This window comes from Thermothielavioides terrestris, chromosome 1 (genome assembly GCF_000226115.1).
Source record: "Thermothielavioides terrestris NRRL 8126 chromosome 1, complete sequence".
NCBI classification, from domain to species: domain Eukaryota; kingdom Fungi; phylum Ascomycota; class Sordariomycetes; order Sordariales; family Chaetomiaceae; genus Thermothielavioides; species Thermothielavioides terrestris.
In genome coordinates, this window is record NC_016457.1 from 5,588,020 (window position 1) to 5,602,780 (window position 14,761).

The 14,761-nt window shown below is 60.3% G+C and overlaps 6 protein-coding genes across 6 annotated transcripts; 3 read left to right on the forward strand and 3 right to left on the reverse strand.

The window, feature by feature from the left end:
* Positions 1-69: 69 nt before the first annotated feature.
* On the reverse strand, positions 70-2,363 carry THITE_2109127 (uncharacterized protein). Its single transcript, XM_003649904.1, has 2 exons — positions 1,613-2,363; positions 70-1,539 (listed from the first exon to the last, which is right to left on the reverse strand). Exons 1-2 carry the CDS (start codon positions 2,256-2,258, stop codon positions 206-208), a joined length of 1,980 nt encoding a protein of 659 aa, XP_003649952.1. The 5' UTR covers positions 2,259-2,363; the 3' UTR covers positions 70-205.
* Positions 2,364-4,119: 1,756 nt separating this feature from the next.
* THITE_121329 (uncharacterized protein) lies at positions 4,120-5,059 on the reverse strand (the record flags this gene model as incomplete). Its single annotated transcript, XM_003649905.1, has 2 exons — positions 4,120-4,906; positions 4,965-5,059. The coding sequence occupies 2 exons, from the start codon at positions 5,057-5,059 to the stop codon at positions 4,120-4,122; spliced, it is 882 nt and encodes a 293-aa protein (XP_003649953.1).
* Positions 5,060-5,543: 484 nt separating this feature from the next.
* Positions 5,544-7,663, forward strand: THITE_2109129 (uncharacterized protein). Its single transcript, XM_003649906.1, has 5 exons — positions 5,544-6,037; positions 6,105-6,692; positions 6,810-6,905; positions 7,011-7,295; positions 7,404-7,663. The coding sequence occupies exons 1-5, from the start codon at positions 5,865-5,867 to the stop codon at positions 7,567-7,569; spliced, it is 1,308 nt and encodes a 435-aa protein (XP_003649954.1). The 5' UTR covers positions 5,544-5,864; the 3' UTR covers positions 7,570-7,663.
* Positions 7,664-8,769: 1,106 nt separating this feature from the next.
* THITE_2109134 (60S ribosomal protein L30) lies at positions 8,770-9,863 on the reverse strand. The gene is made up of 5 exons (XM_003649907.1): positions 9,590-9,863; positions 9,440-9,535; positions 9,345-9,382; positions 9,131-9,179; positions 8,770-8,960 (listed from the first exon to the last, which is right to left on the reverse strand). Exons 1-5 carry the CDS (start codon positions 9,635-9,637, stop codon positions 8,862-8,864), a joined length of 330 nt encoding a protein of 109 aa, XP_003649955.1. The 5' UTR covers positions 9,638-9,863; the 3' UTR covers positions 8,770-8,861.
* A 77-nt stretch (positions 9,864-9,940) lies between these two features.
* THITE_162966 (60S ribosomal protein L10) lies at positions 9,941-11,416 on the forward strand. The gene is made up of 3 exons (XM_003649908.1): positions 9,941-10,061; positions 10,274-10,658; positions 10,717-11,416. The coding sequence occupies exons 1-3, from the start codon at positions 10,017-10,019 to the stop codon at positions 10,944-10,946; spliced, it is 660 nt and encodes a 219-aa protein (XP_003649956.1). The 5' UTR covers positions 9,941-10,016; the 3' UTR covers positions 10,947-11,416.
* Positions 11,417-12,268: 852 nt separating this feature from the next.
* THITE_2169516 (uncharacterized protein) lies at positions 12,269-14,618 on the forward strand. The gene has a single exon (XM_003649909.1). The coding sequence runs from the start codon at positions 12,619-12,621 to the stop codon at positions 14,386-14,388; it is 1,770 nt and encodes a 589-aa protein (XP_003649957.1). The 5' UTR covers positions 12,269-12,618; the 3' UTR covers positions 14,389-14,618.
* The last annotated feature ends 143 nt before the right edge of the window (positions 14,619-14,761 follow it).

Here is a 14,761-nt window from a genome sequence, read left to right on the forward strand (position 1 = left end):
TACTTTCCCCCATCAAAGCATCGTCAGACGTATATAACCAAAGTGTGGGCATCAGAAAGGAAACCAGTCGCGTCACTCATCACCCTTCACTCTCCACTTCCCTCTCCTTCCCTCAATCGCATTACATCCCATCCCAACATCAACCCCACTCCCCCTCCCGTCCTCGTTCCCCAAACAACCTCCCACAAAGACAGCGCAGCGCAGCTCACTCCCTAATGACCTCCGCCGCGGCGCCGGCATCCTCCTTCTTGGCGCCCGCGAACGCGCTCCCGACCCAGCCGACCCAGCTCTGCCGCTTGCTGGCGGCCGGGGCGGGCGCCGCGGCCTCGGCGTTCTCCTGCACCAGCCGCAGCGGGCGGGGCTTGTTGCCCGCGAGGGTCGTGCTCTTCTCGCTGTGGTGGGGGCGCGGCGGGCTCTGGCCGGGCGACGACGTCGACGCCGTCTCGCCTCCTGCTCCTCCACCACCACTTCCTCCGCCGGCAGAGACCGAGTCGCCTGAGGTGCTGCTCGTCTCGGACTTCATGCCGGGGAAGTTGCCGGCGCTGGTGCGGTTGCCGGCGCCCTGCGGGAGGAAGAAGGCCTGGCTGGAGCGGAGGGAGGGGGACAGCGGCCCGTCGGCCGCCGAGGGGCCCTTGTACATGGCGTTGACGATGCTGGCGGCGCCGGCCATGCCCGTGTACTGCTCGCTCATGGGCCGGCCGCGGCGGGTGCTGGCGGAGCGGGTCAGGCCGATGGGGATGCTGGGCGCGGTGTCCGGGTTGCTGATGGCGGAGGAGCTGGTCGTGGTCGGCTGGTTGGCGGACGGCATGTAGGTCATCGGGCGGGGCTTGGGTTTCGGAGCGGAGCTGCCGATGGCGATGGACTTCGCGCGCTGGAGGAGGGACGGCGCCGGGGCGGGTTTGGGGGCAGGCGGCGGAGGCAGGTCCTTGTTGGTGTTTGGCGGCGGCGCGCCCTTGAAATCGCTTGACTGGTCGAGAATGTGCTCGAACCCCTGGTGCTGCAGCAGCCGCTCGATGATCTTGTTGATATAGAGCGTCAGCGCTTTGTTCTGGTCCTTAACCGACTTCAGCTCTGCTTCCAGGCGCCGCTGCGTCTCGGTATCGTGCTCGTGCGAGTGATCATTGTCGTGGGCGCCGGAGAGCTCGTCAGCGAGGCTGGTGCCTCTGGTGCGGCCCTCGAGCGCAGCCAGCGCGTCTTGGTTGGCAGACGCGCCGCCGGAGTAGCCGAGGTCGTTGGTGGCGAAGTCTCCCTTGAGAGTCCGCTCTTGCAGGAGCAGCTGGTAGCTCTCGTTGTCTTCCATGAGCCTGGCGTTCGCCACACGCGCCTCCATCAGCTGGCGCTCGACTTCCTGAAGCCGGCCGCCGCCCTGGTTCTGAGACTCGACGAGCTTGATCTGCGCCTCGGCGAGCTCGAGTCTCAGCGACTCTATCAGCCTGTCCTTTTGCAACAAAAGCTTGGAGTTGTTGCGCGAGTCACTGCGGTGAATGGAAGAGGGTGGGGCGAAACTGCCGTTCTCGATACTTGGGGAGCTGTTCGCCGCTGTTCGGGGGGAGGGGAAGACCAAGTCAGTTGCGGCTTCTTGAGCAGTCACTTGCGCGGGTACAACACCTACATTGCCTCGTTGGTCTGTCCTCGTCCAGGTTTCTCTGCGCTAGGCTGTCCTTAAGCCTCTGAATGACGGTTTGCATCTCTTCTTCCCGGTTCGCCATCTCTTCCTTCTCCTTCATCATGGCGCTCCGCTCAGCCTCGTAGATGGTTTCCATCTCGCGGATCTGGCGGGCGGCCTCGCGCTTCTCGTTGGTCAGAGACTCGATCTGCTCGTCGCTCTCGTGCACCTTCTCCTCTAACTTGGCTTGCTCCTTCAGCGCGTCGTCCAGCTTGCTCTGCAGCACCTCGGCCTGTCGCTTGTACATCTCAGACGAGGACTCGGCCTGGCTGAGCCTCTCCTTCAAGTCGTCTATTATCGCCATCATCTCGGCGCGGACGGCCTCTTCGCGTTCCATGTCGGGCGAGCTGCTGCCCTTCCCGTTGACCGAGGGTCCGTTGCTCAGCATGGACTCGCGTCTTTGGTGTGCGGCGGCGCGCGCCGAGACGGGCGTTCCGGTGCGGGTCGAGCGGGTGCGGGCCACGCCAGCAGCGCCAGCGCCGCTCGGGCTGCTGGTTGACGACGGTGTCGACGCTCGGGGGGTTGGGCGCTGCGGCGTTCCCGTCGGGGTCTCGCGGCCTGTTGCCGGAGGCTTCTTGACCGCGCTCGCCATCGTGCTCGCACCTGAAACCTGAAACGGTCACCAGTGCTCAGCGAGAGACACGCGATCGGGTAGCGGGCGTCAGCGGTATTGAGGCGTAAAAATGCGACAGTCGGCTTCCAAACTGCTGTTCCGCACTGTGTTTGAGGAGGCGACGTGTCCGGAGCAGCGAGTTACCTAGTTACGGCGGTCTTCAACGGCTGCGTCGAGAGTGCAGAGGTGGATGATTGCGCTGTGTGGCTTTGCGTGTGTGTGCTCGGTGCCAGTGAATTATTTTAGTTGTCTGTATCCGTCGAGCCAAGCACTGCCGTGGCGCTCGAGGACACCTCCACCAAAGCCAGGAATAACTTACGCCTGTCCAATCAGGTCAGGCGACTGCCGTGCCCCTTTCTCCAGCCCAGCTGCTGGCAGGGATCTTGCCTCGAGGCTGTGTCTGCTTTGTGCCACGAAAAGTGGCCTCAACACCTTTGTCTTCCAGATGTCCAATGGATGAGCAAACCACCCAGTTTGCCTCTGGCCGCTGGCCTTGGATACTTCGGAGTTCCTCTATGCACGTTACGCGCTTTGCCGTACTCTCTGAGCACTTTTCGAGCGAACTATGCCGCAGCTGATTTGGTTCCGGATTGAAAAGCGTGGAGAGAAGGAGCGTGTCTTCGCGGGTCGCGTTTACGTGCGAGGAGGCTGCGAGCTACCTAAATACCTGGTATATATAATGTAACCCGTACTCCACGGGGTAGGTTCTTCCGGATTTATGCGATGGATCGTCGATAGCGGTCTTCAAATATACAGTGCCGCGGCGATAGTTCGGCCTGACTGGCCACTTGAAACTGGCCCCTTGGCTCCAGTAAGTTTCCCCCCGAGCAACTTTGTTTAATGACGTGTTGTCGGCCTAGATTTCTCGTTGTCTGGGTTATTCCGGGCCTCACAGCGCACGCACTGGGCTCTGTGCTCTCGGCAAAACACCCAGTCCTCCAAGCTGACTGCCTGCAATGCCTGAGCCTTATTCTCGACAGTCCCAAGATGGCTGCCATGATGACGAGTCTTCATCTCCTCACCCCCCAGCGGCGATCAAATCGATCCAGCGATTTCCGGAGCCTCTCCTCAGCCTCCCGCAGCCAGGTATCCGCATGCGGCTTGGCATGAATGTGCTGCAGGGCTGAGCGAACGGCATAGGAAAAGCTGGGCGGGAGCGCGTCCACCTGGTCCGGCGGCACGTTGTCGTGGGAGTCGGCGATGTCGACAACCATCTTCGTGATCGTATCGAGGGCCGCTTGCGAGCCCCTGCGCCATTCATCCAGCGACTTTAACTTGGCGCTCACAGGCTGCGGAGGCTGGTCGAGGACGTGTGAGTGAAGCGTAAACAGGGCTCTGGTTCTCCGAACTGAGGCGGTTAGCATGCAGCCATCACACGCTAGTCATCGAAAGCTTGGATGTGGGATTGACCTGATAGCAAGTGCTATTGCGCCGCAAAAGGAGCTTGGCTTGTCGTGGCCCTGCTGCATTACCACGGCTAAGAAGGTCTGGAGAGCAGTATCCAGCCCCTCGAGTTGGACCAGCCGGTCATCGAGGCTTGAGGTTTGGAAACTCCTAAGGACCTGGTCCAGGAGAAGAGCGGCTTGGGCGGCTCGACCAAACCCGCCGACTTCTTCCGACGTTGGAGAAGAGACGGTGAAATTCGGCCTCAAACCGAGGTCTGGGCCGTTAACCTGGGCCAACGCCTCGGGCTCGCTGGGGAGCCTGGCATTTGCGCCAGGAACGACGGTGAGCAACGGCTGTTCCGGAACCGTCACTTCGCAGAAAATAGTGCTATCGCAGCCGGTAAGAAGCCGAGTCACATCCATTAACAGGAGGAAGCACTGAAGAGGCGACGACATTACCGCTCGCAGATGATGAGTCCCCACCACGTGTTGGCTGCCTCTTCAGCCTGCAGGTACGAGGAAGCCGAGCCGCTTGGCGCGTTCTCGAGAGTGGCATACGGCGGGCGGGGCGGGGAAACACTACGGCAGAGGCGGGCGGCATAGGCCATGCGAGCGCACTCAGCGAGGGAGGCAAAGGCGTCGTCAGGCTGGCCCCGGGCATATTCGTAGACAGCGAGAAGCAGGCCCGCCTGGATCAGATGGACCGAGGGCGGAAACGATACTCGGACCTGGGCAAAAAGGGACCGGGCGGCGAGGTGAAGAGTGGTCCGGTCAAGGGTCGCTCGAGTGGCGGCAGCCCCTGCGGGTTGCGGGGCTTGCTCGGGGAAGTAGGTTATCAAGCAGATGCTCACAAGCAGGACGGAGAAGTCGGGCGGCGGAGCGGTTGCCAGGGTGAAGAGACTGTCGTCGAAGGTCTCTGAACAAATGACGGGCAGGTGGCGATGGATACCGAGGCGGTATCGTGTGCAGACCTCGTCGAGAAGCCGGCCGGTTGCGCGGATGAGGCGGTTCGCCTCGAGATAGAGGCTCGCCGCGGCCGCCGACGGCTCGGTTGGGACCGTGTTCAACGCGAAGCGCACGTCGGCCGCCGGGGCCGCACAGCGGAGGACAGACACATGGCGAGCGGCGGGGCTTCCGCCTGTGCCCGTTCCTGCGTCTGTGTCTGCGGTCGTGCTTGGGCTCGTGGCCCCAGTTTCCGCCGCTGGGGTCAGCGGGGACGGGTAGACACATCGCACCCGTTTTCTGGGACGCTGTCACTTCAGAGCACGATGCCGTTCCGGTCGACGCAGGGGCAGCTTACGCAGTGCAGTAGCCGCAGGAGGGCAGGGTCTTGTCGCATTTCTTCTTCCGTGTTTTGCAAGTGAGGCACACGAGGGCGGCACGGGCGGCCGCCATCTCCGGACGGGCGGCGGCGAACGCCGCGCGGCCAGCACACGGCGGATGCGGATGGCGGATGACGGAGTGTGGAAGGCACTCCAACGTGCCTCAATGGCAAAGAAAAACTTCTCGTAGGTCCCGACGATAAGGCGAGAAGGCAGGGTGGGAGGAAGGGTGTCGGCAAGGCGGCCGCCCTGTCGGCCGCTCTGTCGGGTCATCCACGTCGCTCACTAATACATGGCAGCCACCAGTCTCCACAATGATTACCTAGAGACACATCCACAGATCATCCCAAGTTGGACGTCAGTTTGGCAATGCAACGAAGTTCATTCCAAGCCTTTCGGAACCTGAGTTCACAGTTGGTTAGGTGTCTTGAGGGTAGGTAAACTCCTCTGTCGGGGAGTTAGGTATTGCAGTTCTGTCACTACATCCGAGAGGGCCGGTGGTGGTCGTAACAGAGTTGCGGCTTGTCGCTTTGGCGCTCCCTCTGTCGGCCGCCGCTAAGCTCTTTCCGCCCCACCAGACTGATGAAGTTGCAAGCATCTCCTTTGGCTGACAAACATTGCTTCGACTGAGATCGCAACAGGTTCTAATGTCTGCAGAACGGGCTGGCGACGGGCCGTATCTCAATAAATTCAAGATGGCCTTCAGATTCCCGGGAGAAACAAGTCTCCGGAGGTGCTGGGTGCCGCCCGTCGCTCGACCTCACGTCCATCCTCAGTTTTCACGGCCCTGCCCGGAGTAGACACTTCCAATCAAGATTTGCTCTTCCGCATGCTCCCACCAGCATCATCTTGCCCCCAGAATTCCCGCCGAAGCTGCAATGAGCGACTGGACCGAGACCGAGTCGGACAAGCTCCCGGAGCCGACCCCGGCTGCGGCGGCGGCGACGGCCCCGAGCGGACCGGAGCTGCCCCCTGAAGAGGGCCTCCAAGGCTGGCTCTGCGTTGCCGGCGCCACCGTCTGCCTCTTCTGCACCTTTGGGTTTTTGAATGCGTAGGTGCGCCCCCGACTCGACGGGAGTGAGTCCAACGCAGCTCACGCGAGCACCACCACCATGCAGAATCGGCGTCTTCCAAACGACATATCAGCAGACATCGCTCCATGACTACACGCCGTCCGACATCGCGTGGATCTTCGCGGCCCAGCTCGCCCTCATGTGGGCGCCGGGCCCGCTCTTCGGCCGCCTCGTCGACACATACGGCCCCGCGCCGGTGCTGTACCCGTGCGCCTTCATGTGCGTCTTCTCGCTGTGCATGACGAGCCTGGCCGACCGCTACTACCAGATCTTCCTGGCGCAGGGCCTCGGCTTCGGCATCGGGTCCGGCGGCGTCTTCACCGCCGCCATGGTCTGCGTCGGCCAGTGGTTCGTCCGCCGCCGCGGCCTCGCCACCGGCATCGCCAGCACCGGCAGCAGCCTCGGCGGCGTCGTCTTCCCCGTCTTCCTCGACCGCACCATGCAGCGCGCCGGCTTCGACGGCGCCGTCCGCTACACCGCCCTGCTGATCGGCGTCCTGCTCGCCGCGTCGTGCTTCGTCGTGCGCTCGCGCATGCCGCGCAAGAAGTGGAACCGCGATGCCAAGTGGTTTGACGTCGCCCTGTTCAAGGAGAAGCAGTTCGCCTTCTACACGTTTGGTTCCTTCCTTGTCATGTAGGCCCCCCCCAGTTGCCAAGCAAGCCTTCAGCCCTCTCCGCGCTGCAGGATCTCTGGTCGTTTGGCGGCCCGCTGACGAGTGGCCGGCGCTACTGCTGTGCTATGCACATACAGGTGGGGTTTGTGGGCGCCCTTCGACTTCATCTCGAGCATGGCCCTCAGCCGCGACTTTTCACCCGCGCTGGCGCTGTACCTCATCTCCATTATCAAGTAAGCTTTGCTGTCCTTGAGTCCGTCGACGACGAGGAGGTGAGGGAGGAGGTGGTGGGGGCGGACGAAATGGGCTAACCAGTCAACAACAACCCTCCTTGACAGCGCGACATCGATCCCGGGCCGCATCCTGCCTCCCCACCTGGGAGACCGCATCGGCCACTTCAACGTGCTGACCGTGTGCGCCCTGCTGACGGGCGCGTCCATTCTGGCCCTGTGGCTGCCCTTCAACTACCACGCGTCGCACGCCGGCATCATCGTCTTCGCCCTCGTCTACGGCTTCGTCAGCGGCGCCTTCGTCTGCTTGCTCATGCCCTGTGTTGCCAAGTCAGGCAGCCTGGACACGCTGGGCCAGCGGTTCGGCACCTTCCAGACGGTCATCGCAGTGAGGTTCGTGGCTCTCTCTCCCTGCCCCTTTCCCTTCCCTTCTGCCGGGGCTTCTTCCTATTGTCAAGATCCACCCGCCATCGAGTCAGAGGCCGCTGAGACGCTGAGCAGCTCCTTGACTGGCCTCCCAATCATGGGTGCCATTCTGAACCGCCAAGGCGACACTGATTACTCGGGGCTGCAGCTCTTCGCCGCCGTCACCTGCCTGGTAGGCACTGGCCTGCTGGCGGCCTCGACCTACTATATGGGCCAGTCGCATGGAACATGGAAAGTCTGAAATTGCAGCCGCGCACGAGTTGCTCGTGATGGCGAGATTCAGTCGGTGACCATGGGATTGAATAGGAATTGGCGGCCGCAGACGCAATGCCCCAACTCATTTGCAGATTCGACGGCGGTTGGTGCTGTAGTCCGGCAGCTCGGCGCAGGGGGATCGAGGTCCGAGATTGTATGTAGCTGGTGTGTATATCAAGTGGAAGATCTCCGGGACTCGCACGCCGCCAGCCCATCCGTCGACAGCGTGCTGCACGGAGTCCAGCAGACCCCAGAGTCCCTGGGGCAGCTTTGTACAGTGCCTGAGGTGCAAGCGAGGAGAACGAACAGCCGGTAGATGTGCATGCTGTTCGCCATAAGCATCCGCATCCTGCGTTTCTCGGTCCAGAAGCCCCGCGCAGCCTACCGCCGCACCGATGGTGCGGCCCGCGGGGCCACGCGACGACGCGGCAACGCTTCCCCGGGGTCCAAGACACAGGAGTGTCCGTCGGCCAGCTTCTAGCTGACAGGGGAGAACCAACAAGGGAGTCATCAGCTTGGCAATCCAGCGAGCGCCCTGCCCAGCGGGAAATCAAGGCTGCGTTGCTCGACCTGTGGGAATGCTCGAGGTGGGCTCCGAGTACAGCGAATCGAGAATATGAGCATAAGCGGAACCGGCAACGACCTCTCTGGAATCTTGCTTCGTATCGATGAGAACGTCAAACACACCGGCTCCGCTGCGTGCACTGCAGTGCTTATGAGAGTGATGAAGGAGGACTCGCGGCCACTCGCCGAGGAACAATTGAAAAGGGGGGCCATGAGGTGCGGAAATGGATATGAGGAGACATCCCAGTTGGCTCTCAATAACGCTCAGGTAGCTCCGCCTTTGCCTGCCTCTCCCAGGACCAGCGACGAGGTGATCCCACAAGACTGGATCAGCAGCGGGATGACAGGGACTGCTCATACATGGTCTCAGCATCCTTCTACGTCGGGTTGCACAAAGAGTTCTGGGACGGCCCGGGACAAGCGAACATTGAGTACCCGTTGTCAGTGGCATCCCCGCGCTTCGCTTGCCCGAGCTGAATTTTGTCGAAAGAAGCTGAAAACATCAGGCAGGCTAGAAACCGAGTTGTCATATAACTACGACTAGACTACGGAGAGCAAACTTTCTGCTGCAACTCCGAAGGTCGAAGGTGGCCGTCATAAAAACCTCTTTGGCGGCCGGATATCGACAGGTCGTTACGTCATCTTTATTTTCCCGATCCCACACCCAAACGCCGTGTTGATGCCAACTCGTGTCCCCCAGCCTGATGCCTGAACTTAGGCCTGCTGGTCGTTGAGAATATCACTGTCACCGGCATCCAGGATGGCCATGGTGGAGCAGCGGAAGAGCTTTCCGCAAGCGGTGCCGAGCTCAATCTGTCAAGGGATAATAAAGTAAGCATTTGGACAGGTACCCTCCAAAGTCTGCAACCAGACTTCTTCTCTGGGTAGACCCGAAGACGCGCAGCCTTCCGGCCGGAATCAACGAGCAAAGAGCCTTCGATGAGGCTGCGGCAGAGGCCAGAAAATGATGAGGGCGAACTCACGTTGGTGCCACTGTAGTGGTGGACTGACGTCTTGGACATCATCGAGTAGCTGCACACACAAAATTAGCCTCGGGCCGTATTCGATCGCTGGTCGGCAAGGAGCATGTTCGGAGCGCCGTGGCTGGAGCACCCAACGAGATGCTGCCATCCAAGAGTGCTGCCGCATGCGCCCATCCATTCGCCTTTGCACCCGACGGTGATGGTGTCAACGTACTACTCGAGCTCGGACTTGCGAAGGGGAGGAGTATTGGCCTGGATGAGCGTCAGCCTGGATGAGCCTCCCTCAGCGGAACATGCTGCGCAACTTACGGCAATCAAGATAAGCTTCGCCTTGCCGCTGCGGAGGGCCTTCAGGGTGCTCCGGTAACCCAGAACGACCTTGCCCGACTTGATGACGAGGGCAAGCTGTAATTGCTGTCAGGACTTGCGTCGCAGCGCAGGCCAAGGACTAGAACTGACCTTGGCGCCGATGGACTGGGCGTCGGACTTGGACTTCTTGGGGGCCATTGTGACGGCGATGTGCTTAGCGGAAAGGAGAAGAGTTGATGATGTCTCCTGTCGATGGTGTCCGTGTCGTTTGCCTCGATGGTCGCTCCAAGAAAGCAGGAATCGAGATGCAATATTCCTGCCGCTCTGAATTCCCACCATCGGCTGAGCTAAATTCTGATTGGCTGCCTAGTTCGTTGGCGCCCGTGCGCTTCTTCAAACCCTAATGGCTCCACTCTTTTCCGATCGAACTCACCCGGCAGGATTATGAATCCGGATTGGTAATCGGGGCGAATTTCACCTTGGTCAAAACGCAGAGGGCTTCTCAATCAATCCCTCTCGACCCCCCAACACCAAGCCGACAAGACACCACCTGTGACATCACAGCAAATCAGTCACAATGGCGCGCCGTCCTGCCAGATGCTACCGGTACTGCAAGAACAAGGTGAGCAACTTTCTCAACTTGCCGACGGATGGATCCACGCACGATGTTGCTCGGCATGTTTCGGAGGAGGGGAAGGGCCAACACACCGAACTGGAACATGTGCAAGGCGACCGACACAACGACAAGAGGAGGATTTTGCGGCTGGACAGCATATTGCGTTTCATTTTCGCGGATTTGGCGCTGGTCAGGATGCTAACTGCGTTGGTTCCAAGCCGTACCCTAAGTCGCGCTTCAACCGTGGTGTGCCGGACCCTAAGATTCGCATCTTCGACCTCGGCCGCAAGCGTGCTACCGTCGACGAGTTCCCTCTCTGCGTTCACCTGGTCTCCAACGAGTATGAGCAGCTGAGCTCCGAGGCCCTCGAGGCCGCCCGTATCTGCGCCAACAAGTACCTCGTCAAGATGGCCGGCAAGGAAGGCTTCCACCTCCGCGTCCGCGCCCACCCGTACCACGTCGTCCGCATCAACAAGATGTTGTCTTGCGCCGGTGCCGATAGACTGCAGACGGGTATGCGTGGTGCGTGGGGCAAGCCTAACGGCACTGTCGCGCGTGTCAACATTGGTCAGATCATCATGAGTGTCCGCACTCGTGACGCCAGTGAGTATTTCCCGGGTGGCTTGGTTTCCTGCTCCGCAAGTCTGACACGTATTTGTAGACCGTGCCGTCGCGCTCGAGGCTCTGCGTCGCTCCCAGTACAAGTTCCCTGGCCGGCAAAAGATCATCATCTCCAAGAACTGGGGCTTCACTCCCCTCCGCCGCGAGGAGTACCTGGAGAAGAAGGCTGCTGGCCGCGTCAAGGTCGATGGTGCTTACGTCCAGTTCCTTACCAACCACGGCAACCTGGAGACCAACATGAAGCGCTTCCCGGAGGCCTTCAGCGCCTAAGGTGGTTTGTTGCTAGAAAGGGAATGGTTATTTGGCTTCAGGGTGGCGTCAACGGTCATTTTAGGGCTGAGACGAGAGCATGTCAACTAGGATCATGGTCTTGATCTGGCACAGCCAATGGATCCATTCTACCAACTTGGTTCTTGACGGACAGCAAGAAAGCACTGCATTTCTGACGCGATGGCCCTATTGCGCCCGGGCCGGGCGTAGGAGGCGTATTACGTTGGACTCCATCGACACCGCAGCGTGGCAGGGAAGGGGCGAGGAGGCTGTGAAAGAACGGGGCCCAAAGTATTTCGAACCATTCGAGCTTCCGAGGCCCATCTACATGTACAATCGCTCGTTGTCCGGTCCTGTTAGACGCCAGCGTGTCGACCATTCAAGCTGTATTCGGGGCCAGTCGGAGCTCCACCTTCGGACTGTTGAGATAATCACAAGCAAAGTCGCGAATCTGACATCATTTCCCACAGAAGCTTGACGGACCACAGACAGTGCAGTCGGAATTGGACGGTACGCACGAGTCCCAAAACAAGGGACGCTGAACCCAGGAGACGCTATTTTCGCAGTACCATACGGTGAGATGCTATGGGCATCGGCACGCTACACTATCGTTTCGCACCACAGTATTGTGTAGGGAGCGTGCTGATGAGGGTGCTGTCACTCGCGCCGGCCGACCGCAAAGTACGCAAGTGATCCTGCTCGACCAGACAGCTTCAACGTTCCACTAACTACACAGCTACTGTGCTCCGTTGTGTAGTAGTCTGATTCCTACATATCACACCACCTTCCAGGGAAACACCGGCTCCCGGCGTTGATCGTATATGCAGGGCTGGCCAGATCTTGGAACTGTTGACGTGGGTGCGCTGGGTGGGTTACCTGGACACGTCGCCCTGATAACGTCAGGGAAGAGCTTTCAAGGTGCTGTGGCGTTGTGGAGTGTCGTTGCACGAGCTCGAACGATCCGAACTCGTCGGCCGCTCGAAGCTCTCACAAAAGAGCCCAGATCGCTTGCGACCTGGGATTTTCGCCTTGTAGTTTTGTTGGAGAAAGAATGGAGAAATAGGAACCTTGAGAGAAGGAAGCAACTGAACCATCTGTCAAGCGCCATCGGTCATTCGCCCAGGACCGAGAGAGCGGGGTGTTCAACTGTTGGGCGCTGGTGGAGCTGGGACCCAAGCATGGCGCTACTGTATCGTTAGCATCCCGCATGGCCCCCTCGATCACCCGACGCGCTGATCCCGTGCTGCTGTGAGCTTAACCAGAGGCCCCTCTCCCCAACCCGGTAATCACCGTTCTACCCGCTCCGTTGACGTATTTCCCTTGTTGTATGCGTGCCTGTCCGTGCCTCTTGTGCTGCTTGTAGTCATCTCGTCCAACGTTAAGTTTCCCGCTTCTGGTTTGCAATCCGAAGCGATTACTGCTGTCACAAGTGCGCCTCACTCAGCGTCCTGCAGTCAGCTGAGGCCCTCCAACACACCACGGTTGGTGGCTGGACATCGGCTCACCGACCCCACGGACCCAAACACGCGACAGAAACACCCAGGACGGACACTGTCGAATCTCTATGAATACCACACGATTTTATGACCATCATACTCAGAAACCTTTCTACTGCTGAGACCGCAAATCGACATTCTTGATCTGTGTCATTGCTGGGGTTGGGGCATGCGTCATGGCTTTCCAACAACCCACGCGACAGCTCCCGCCGCGGGTTCACCGCAACGAACCAGCGGACGCAGAATCGGCGGTCCTTTCTCCCCAGGACCGCGGGGCGCCGACCGAGTCTCAGACATGGGTTCTCTTCACGCCGGGCACAGACGCAGGAACAACAGCCTCGTACCTCAGTTCGGCCCAAGACGACCAAATAACCCCGGGAAGATCGAGAATCAGCGATCTGGGCAGCCTTGACACCGCCACACCGTCCGAGTTCAACCTGCAGGTGCCGTCAGAAGCCCTTGCGGGGAGCGTCGCCGAGGAGGACGCCGAGCTCGACAGCCTCGACAGCCACCTTCCCGAATTTCGAGGTGTCGCGAGTTCCTTCAACCAATCCCAAGTTCCCCACACCGCGCCGGTGCTGCCAGGGCACGATGGGCTTGGCTCGTTCAAGTTCGAGGTCCCGGGCCTGAGCGCCGACGCTCAAGAACGACTCTATGCGTTCGAGAGATTCAACCCCAATCGGGTGGGCAACCGAGCTGAGAGTTTCAGCCTTGGCCAGCTGGAGCCTGAGAGCGAGGAGGCGCAAGAGCTGGAACGGACCCGCAGGATAGAGGCATGGCGGTTGGAGCAGAGCCAGCTCTTGCTCGAAGACATTCGAAAAGAGACAAGGAGAAGGCGCAAGTCGGAGGTATCACTCCGAAAGAGCCAGCAGGAGACTAGCTTGGCGCGTGAGGCGCCGGAAAGGAGCGTCGCAGACGAAGAAGCGGCAGATATCACCCTTGGCGGAACCGACTGGCACGACCAGGATTCGCCAGCATCGAGCGACCCAAGCCCCGGCTTTTGGACCCGAATCGCTCGCAAGGTCATCTGTGACCTGATGGGCATTGATGACAAATTGCTTGCGGTTCTGTTCGGGGAAGCGCTTCCAGATGATGAGATGCTCCAGTCGCCGCCCAAGAGCCCGGCAGCGGAAGCAGTGCCGCACAAATCAGGCCGAGTCGACGAGTCATCGCTTGACTCTGAATGGCAACTACGGCTTCTGAACAGGATAGCGAGGGAGCTTGGCGGCCTAGTGTACCAAACATGTCCACATCCCGGCGCCTTCTCCACTTACTCACGGGTGCAGCACATGCCTCTGCCGTATGCTGGCCTGCCTGTCATACCGGAAGCGACCACTGATGGGAGCGACGGCGGGGAGAGGATGGATGACAGCATCCCATACATGCCGCAGTTCAAGCCTACAGTTGGCCAGGCGGCTGATGTTCACGGCGCGCGGTCGTGCGAGCCTCCCACGCTCTCGGCCCCATCGGCACCCGACATGACTCGGAGCGATCCCCACACGTTCACGCAGCAAGAGTGGGAACAGGACCTTGACATCCGGCTGGTCTTCCGCTACCTCCGCTCCCGCTTCACTTCGGCTCGGCCATCGTCACCGCCATTCTCGTCGGGTGCGTCCCATCTCGCCGCCTCGAGCACGCAGGATATCGCCGCAAAAGCGGCAAGGGTGCGTCAGCACCATCCGCTCGTGTCTCACGCACACGCACACGGGTACCACCGCGCCCGCCCGGTCGAGCGGCGCACGTTCAAGGCGACGGTCCCGCCCAGTCCCGTTGGGCTCCGACACCCGCCTGGCAGTTGCGCCAGCCAGAGCACTCGGCGGTCTGCGAGGAGGAGCAGCGTCTCCTCGAGGCCGTCGTCCCGCCATTACTGGGATATTGGCGGGTCGATTGGAACCGGCAGCGTCATTACGAGTACCGGGCCGATGGGGAGCTGGGGCGAGGTGTGAATGAGGTGCCCGTGCACACGCCGAGCCAGTCGAGTCATCGTGGCAGCATGTTTCAGCGTGAAGGTCTGTATTATATTACGTCTCTGACTCCAGATGCGTCATGGCTTGGGTTGCAAACGGGGAGCGGGGCGTTCGGATATCATCGCATTCAATTGTTGCATTTCACGTTGGTAGATTCACAGACGGCAATCTCACTACTGCATACCTGGTATCCAGAATACCTACAGACGATGACAGGACTTATCGCCCCAGACCGTCAGCCTTGCGTTTTCACTGGTTGGCAAGCCAGTCCGTCCGCCCATCCTAGAAAAAACGCCGAGGGTCCACAGTCATTTCGTCAGCCTTGCTTCGGCTATCAGCTTGTCGGGGAACG

What these genes read in the sequence shown, in the direction of transcription:
- THITE_2109127 (XM_003649904.1), bottom strand. Translation starts at nt 2,258, where the DNA reads ATGGCGAGCGCGGTCAAGAAGCCTCCGGCAACAGGCCGCGAGACCCCG. An exon ending in GGACAGACCAACGAGGCAAT is followed by an intron (nt 1,540 to 1,612) that starts GTAGGTGTTGTA and finishes CCCCCCGAACAG; the next exon opens with CGGCGAACAGCTCCCCAAGT.
- THITE_2169516 (XM_003649909.1), top strand. Translation starts at nt 12,619, where the DNA reads ATGGCTTTCCAACAACCCACGCGACAGCTCCCGCCGCGGGTTCACCGC.
- THITE_2109134 (XM_003649907.1), bottom strand. Translation starts at nt 9,637, where the DNA reads ATGGCCCCCAAGAAGTCCAAGTCCGACGCCCAGTCCATCGGCGCCAAG. An exon ending in CGCAAGTCCGAGCTCGAGTA is followed by an intron (nt 9,180 to 9,344) that starts GTACGTTGACAC and finishes TTGTGTGTGCAG; the next exon opens with CTACTCGATGATGTCCAAGA. An exon ending in ACCACTACAGTGGCACCAAC is followed by an intron (nt 8,961 to 9,130) that starts GTGAGTTCGCCC and finishes ATCCCTTGACAG; the next exon opens with ATTGAGCTCGGCACCGCTTG.
- THITE_2109129 (XM_003649906.1), top strand. Translation starts at nt 5,865, where the DNA reads ATGAGCGACTGGACCGAGACCGAGTCGGACAAGCTCCCGGAGCCGACC. An exon ending in TACCTCATCTCCATTATCAA is followed by an intron (nt 6,906 to 7,010) that starts GTAAGCTTTGCT and finishes CCTCCTTGACAG; the next exon opens with CGCGACATCGATCCCGGGCC. An exon ending in CAGACGGTCATCGCAGTGAG is followed by an intron (nt 7,296 to 7,403) that starts GTTCGTGGCTCT and finishes GACGCTGAGCAG; the next exon opens with CTCCTTGACTGGCCTCCCAA.
- THITE_162966 (XM_003649908.1), top strand. Translation starts at nt 10,017, where the DNA reads ATGGCGCGCCGTCCTGCCAGATGCTACCGGTACTGCAAGAACAAG. An exon ending in ACCGGTACTGCAAGAACAAG is followed by an intron (nt 10,062 to 10,273) that starts GTGAGCAACTTT and finishes GTTGGTTCCAAG; the next exon opens with CCGTACCCTAAGTCGCGCTT. An exon ending in TGTCCGCACTCGTGACGCCA is followed by an intron (nt 10,659 to 10,716) that starts GTGAGTATTTCC and finishes ACGTATTTGTAG; the next exon opens with ACCGTGCCGTCGCGCTCGAG.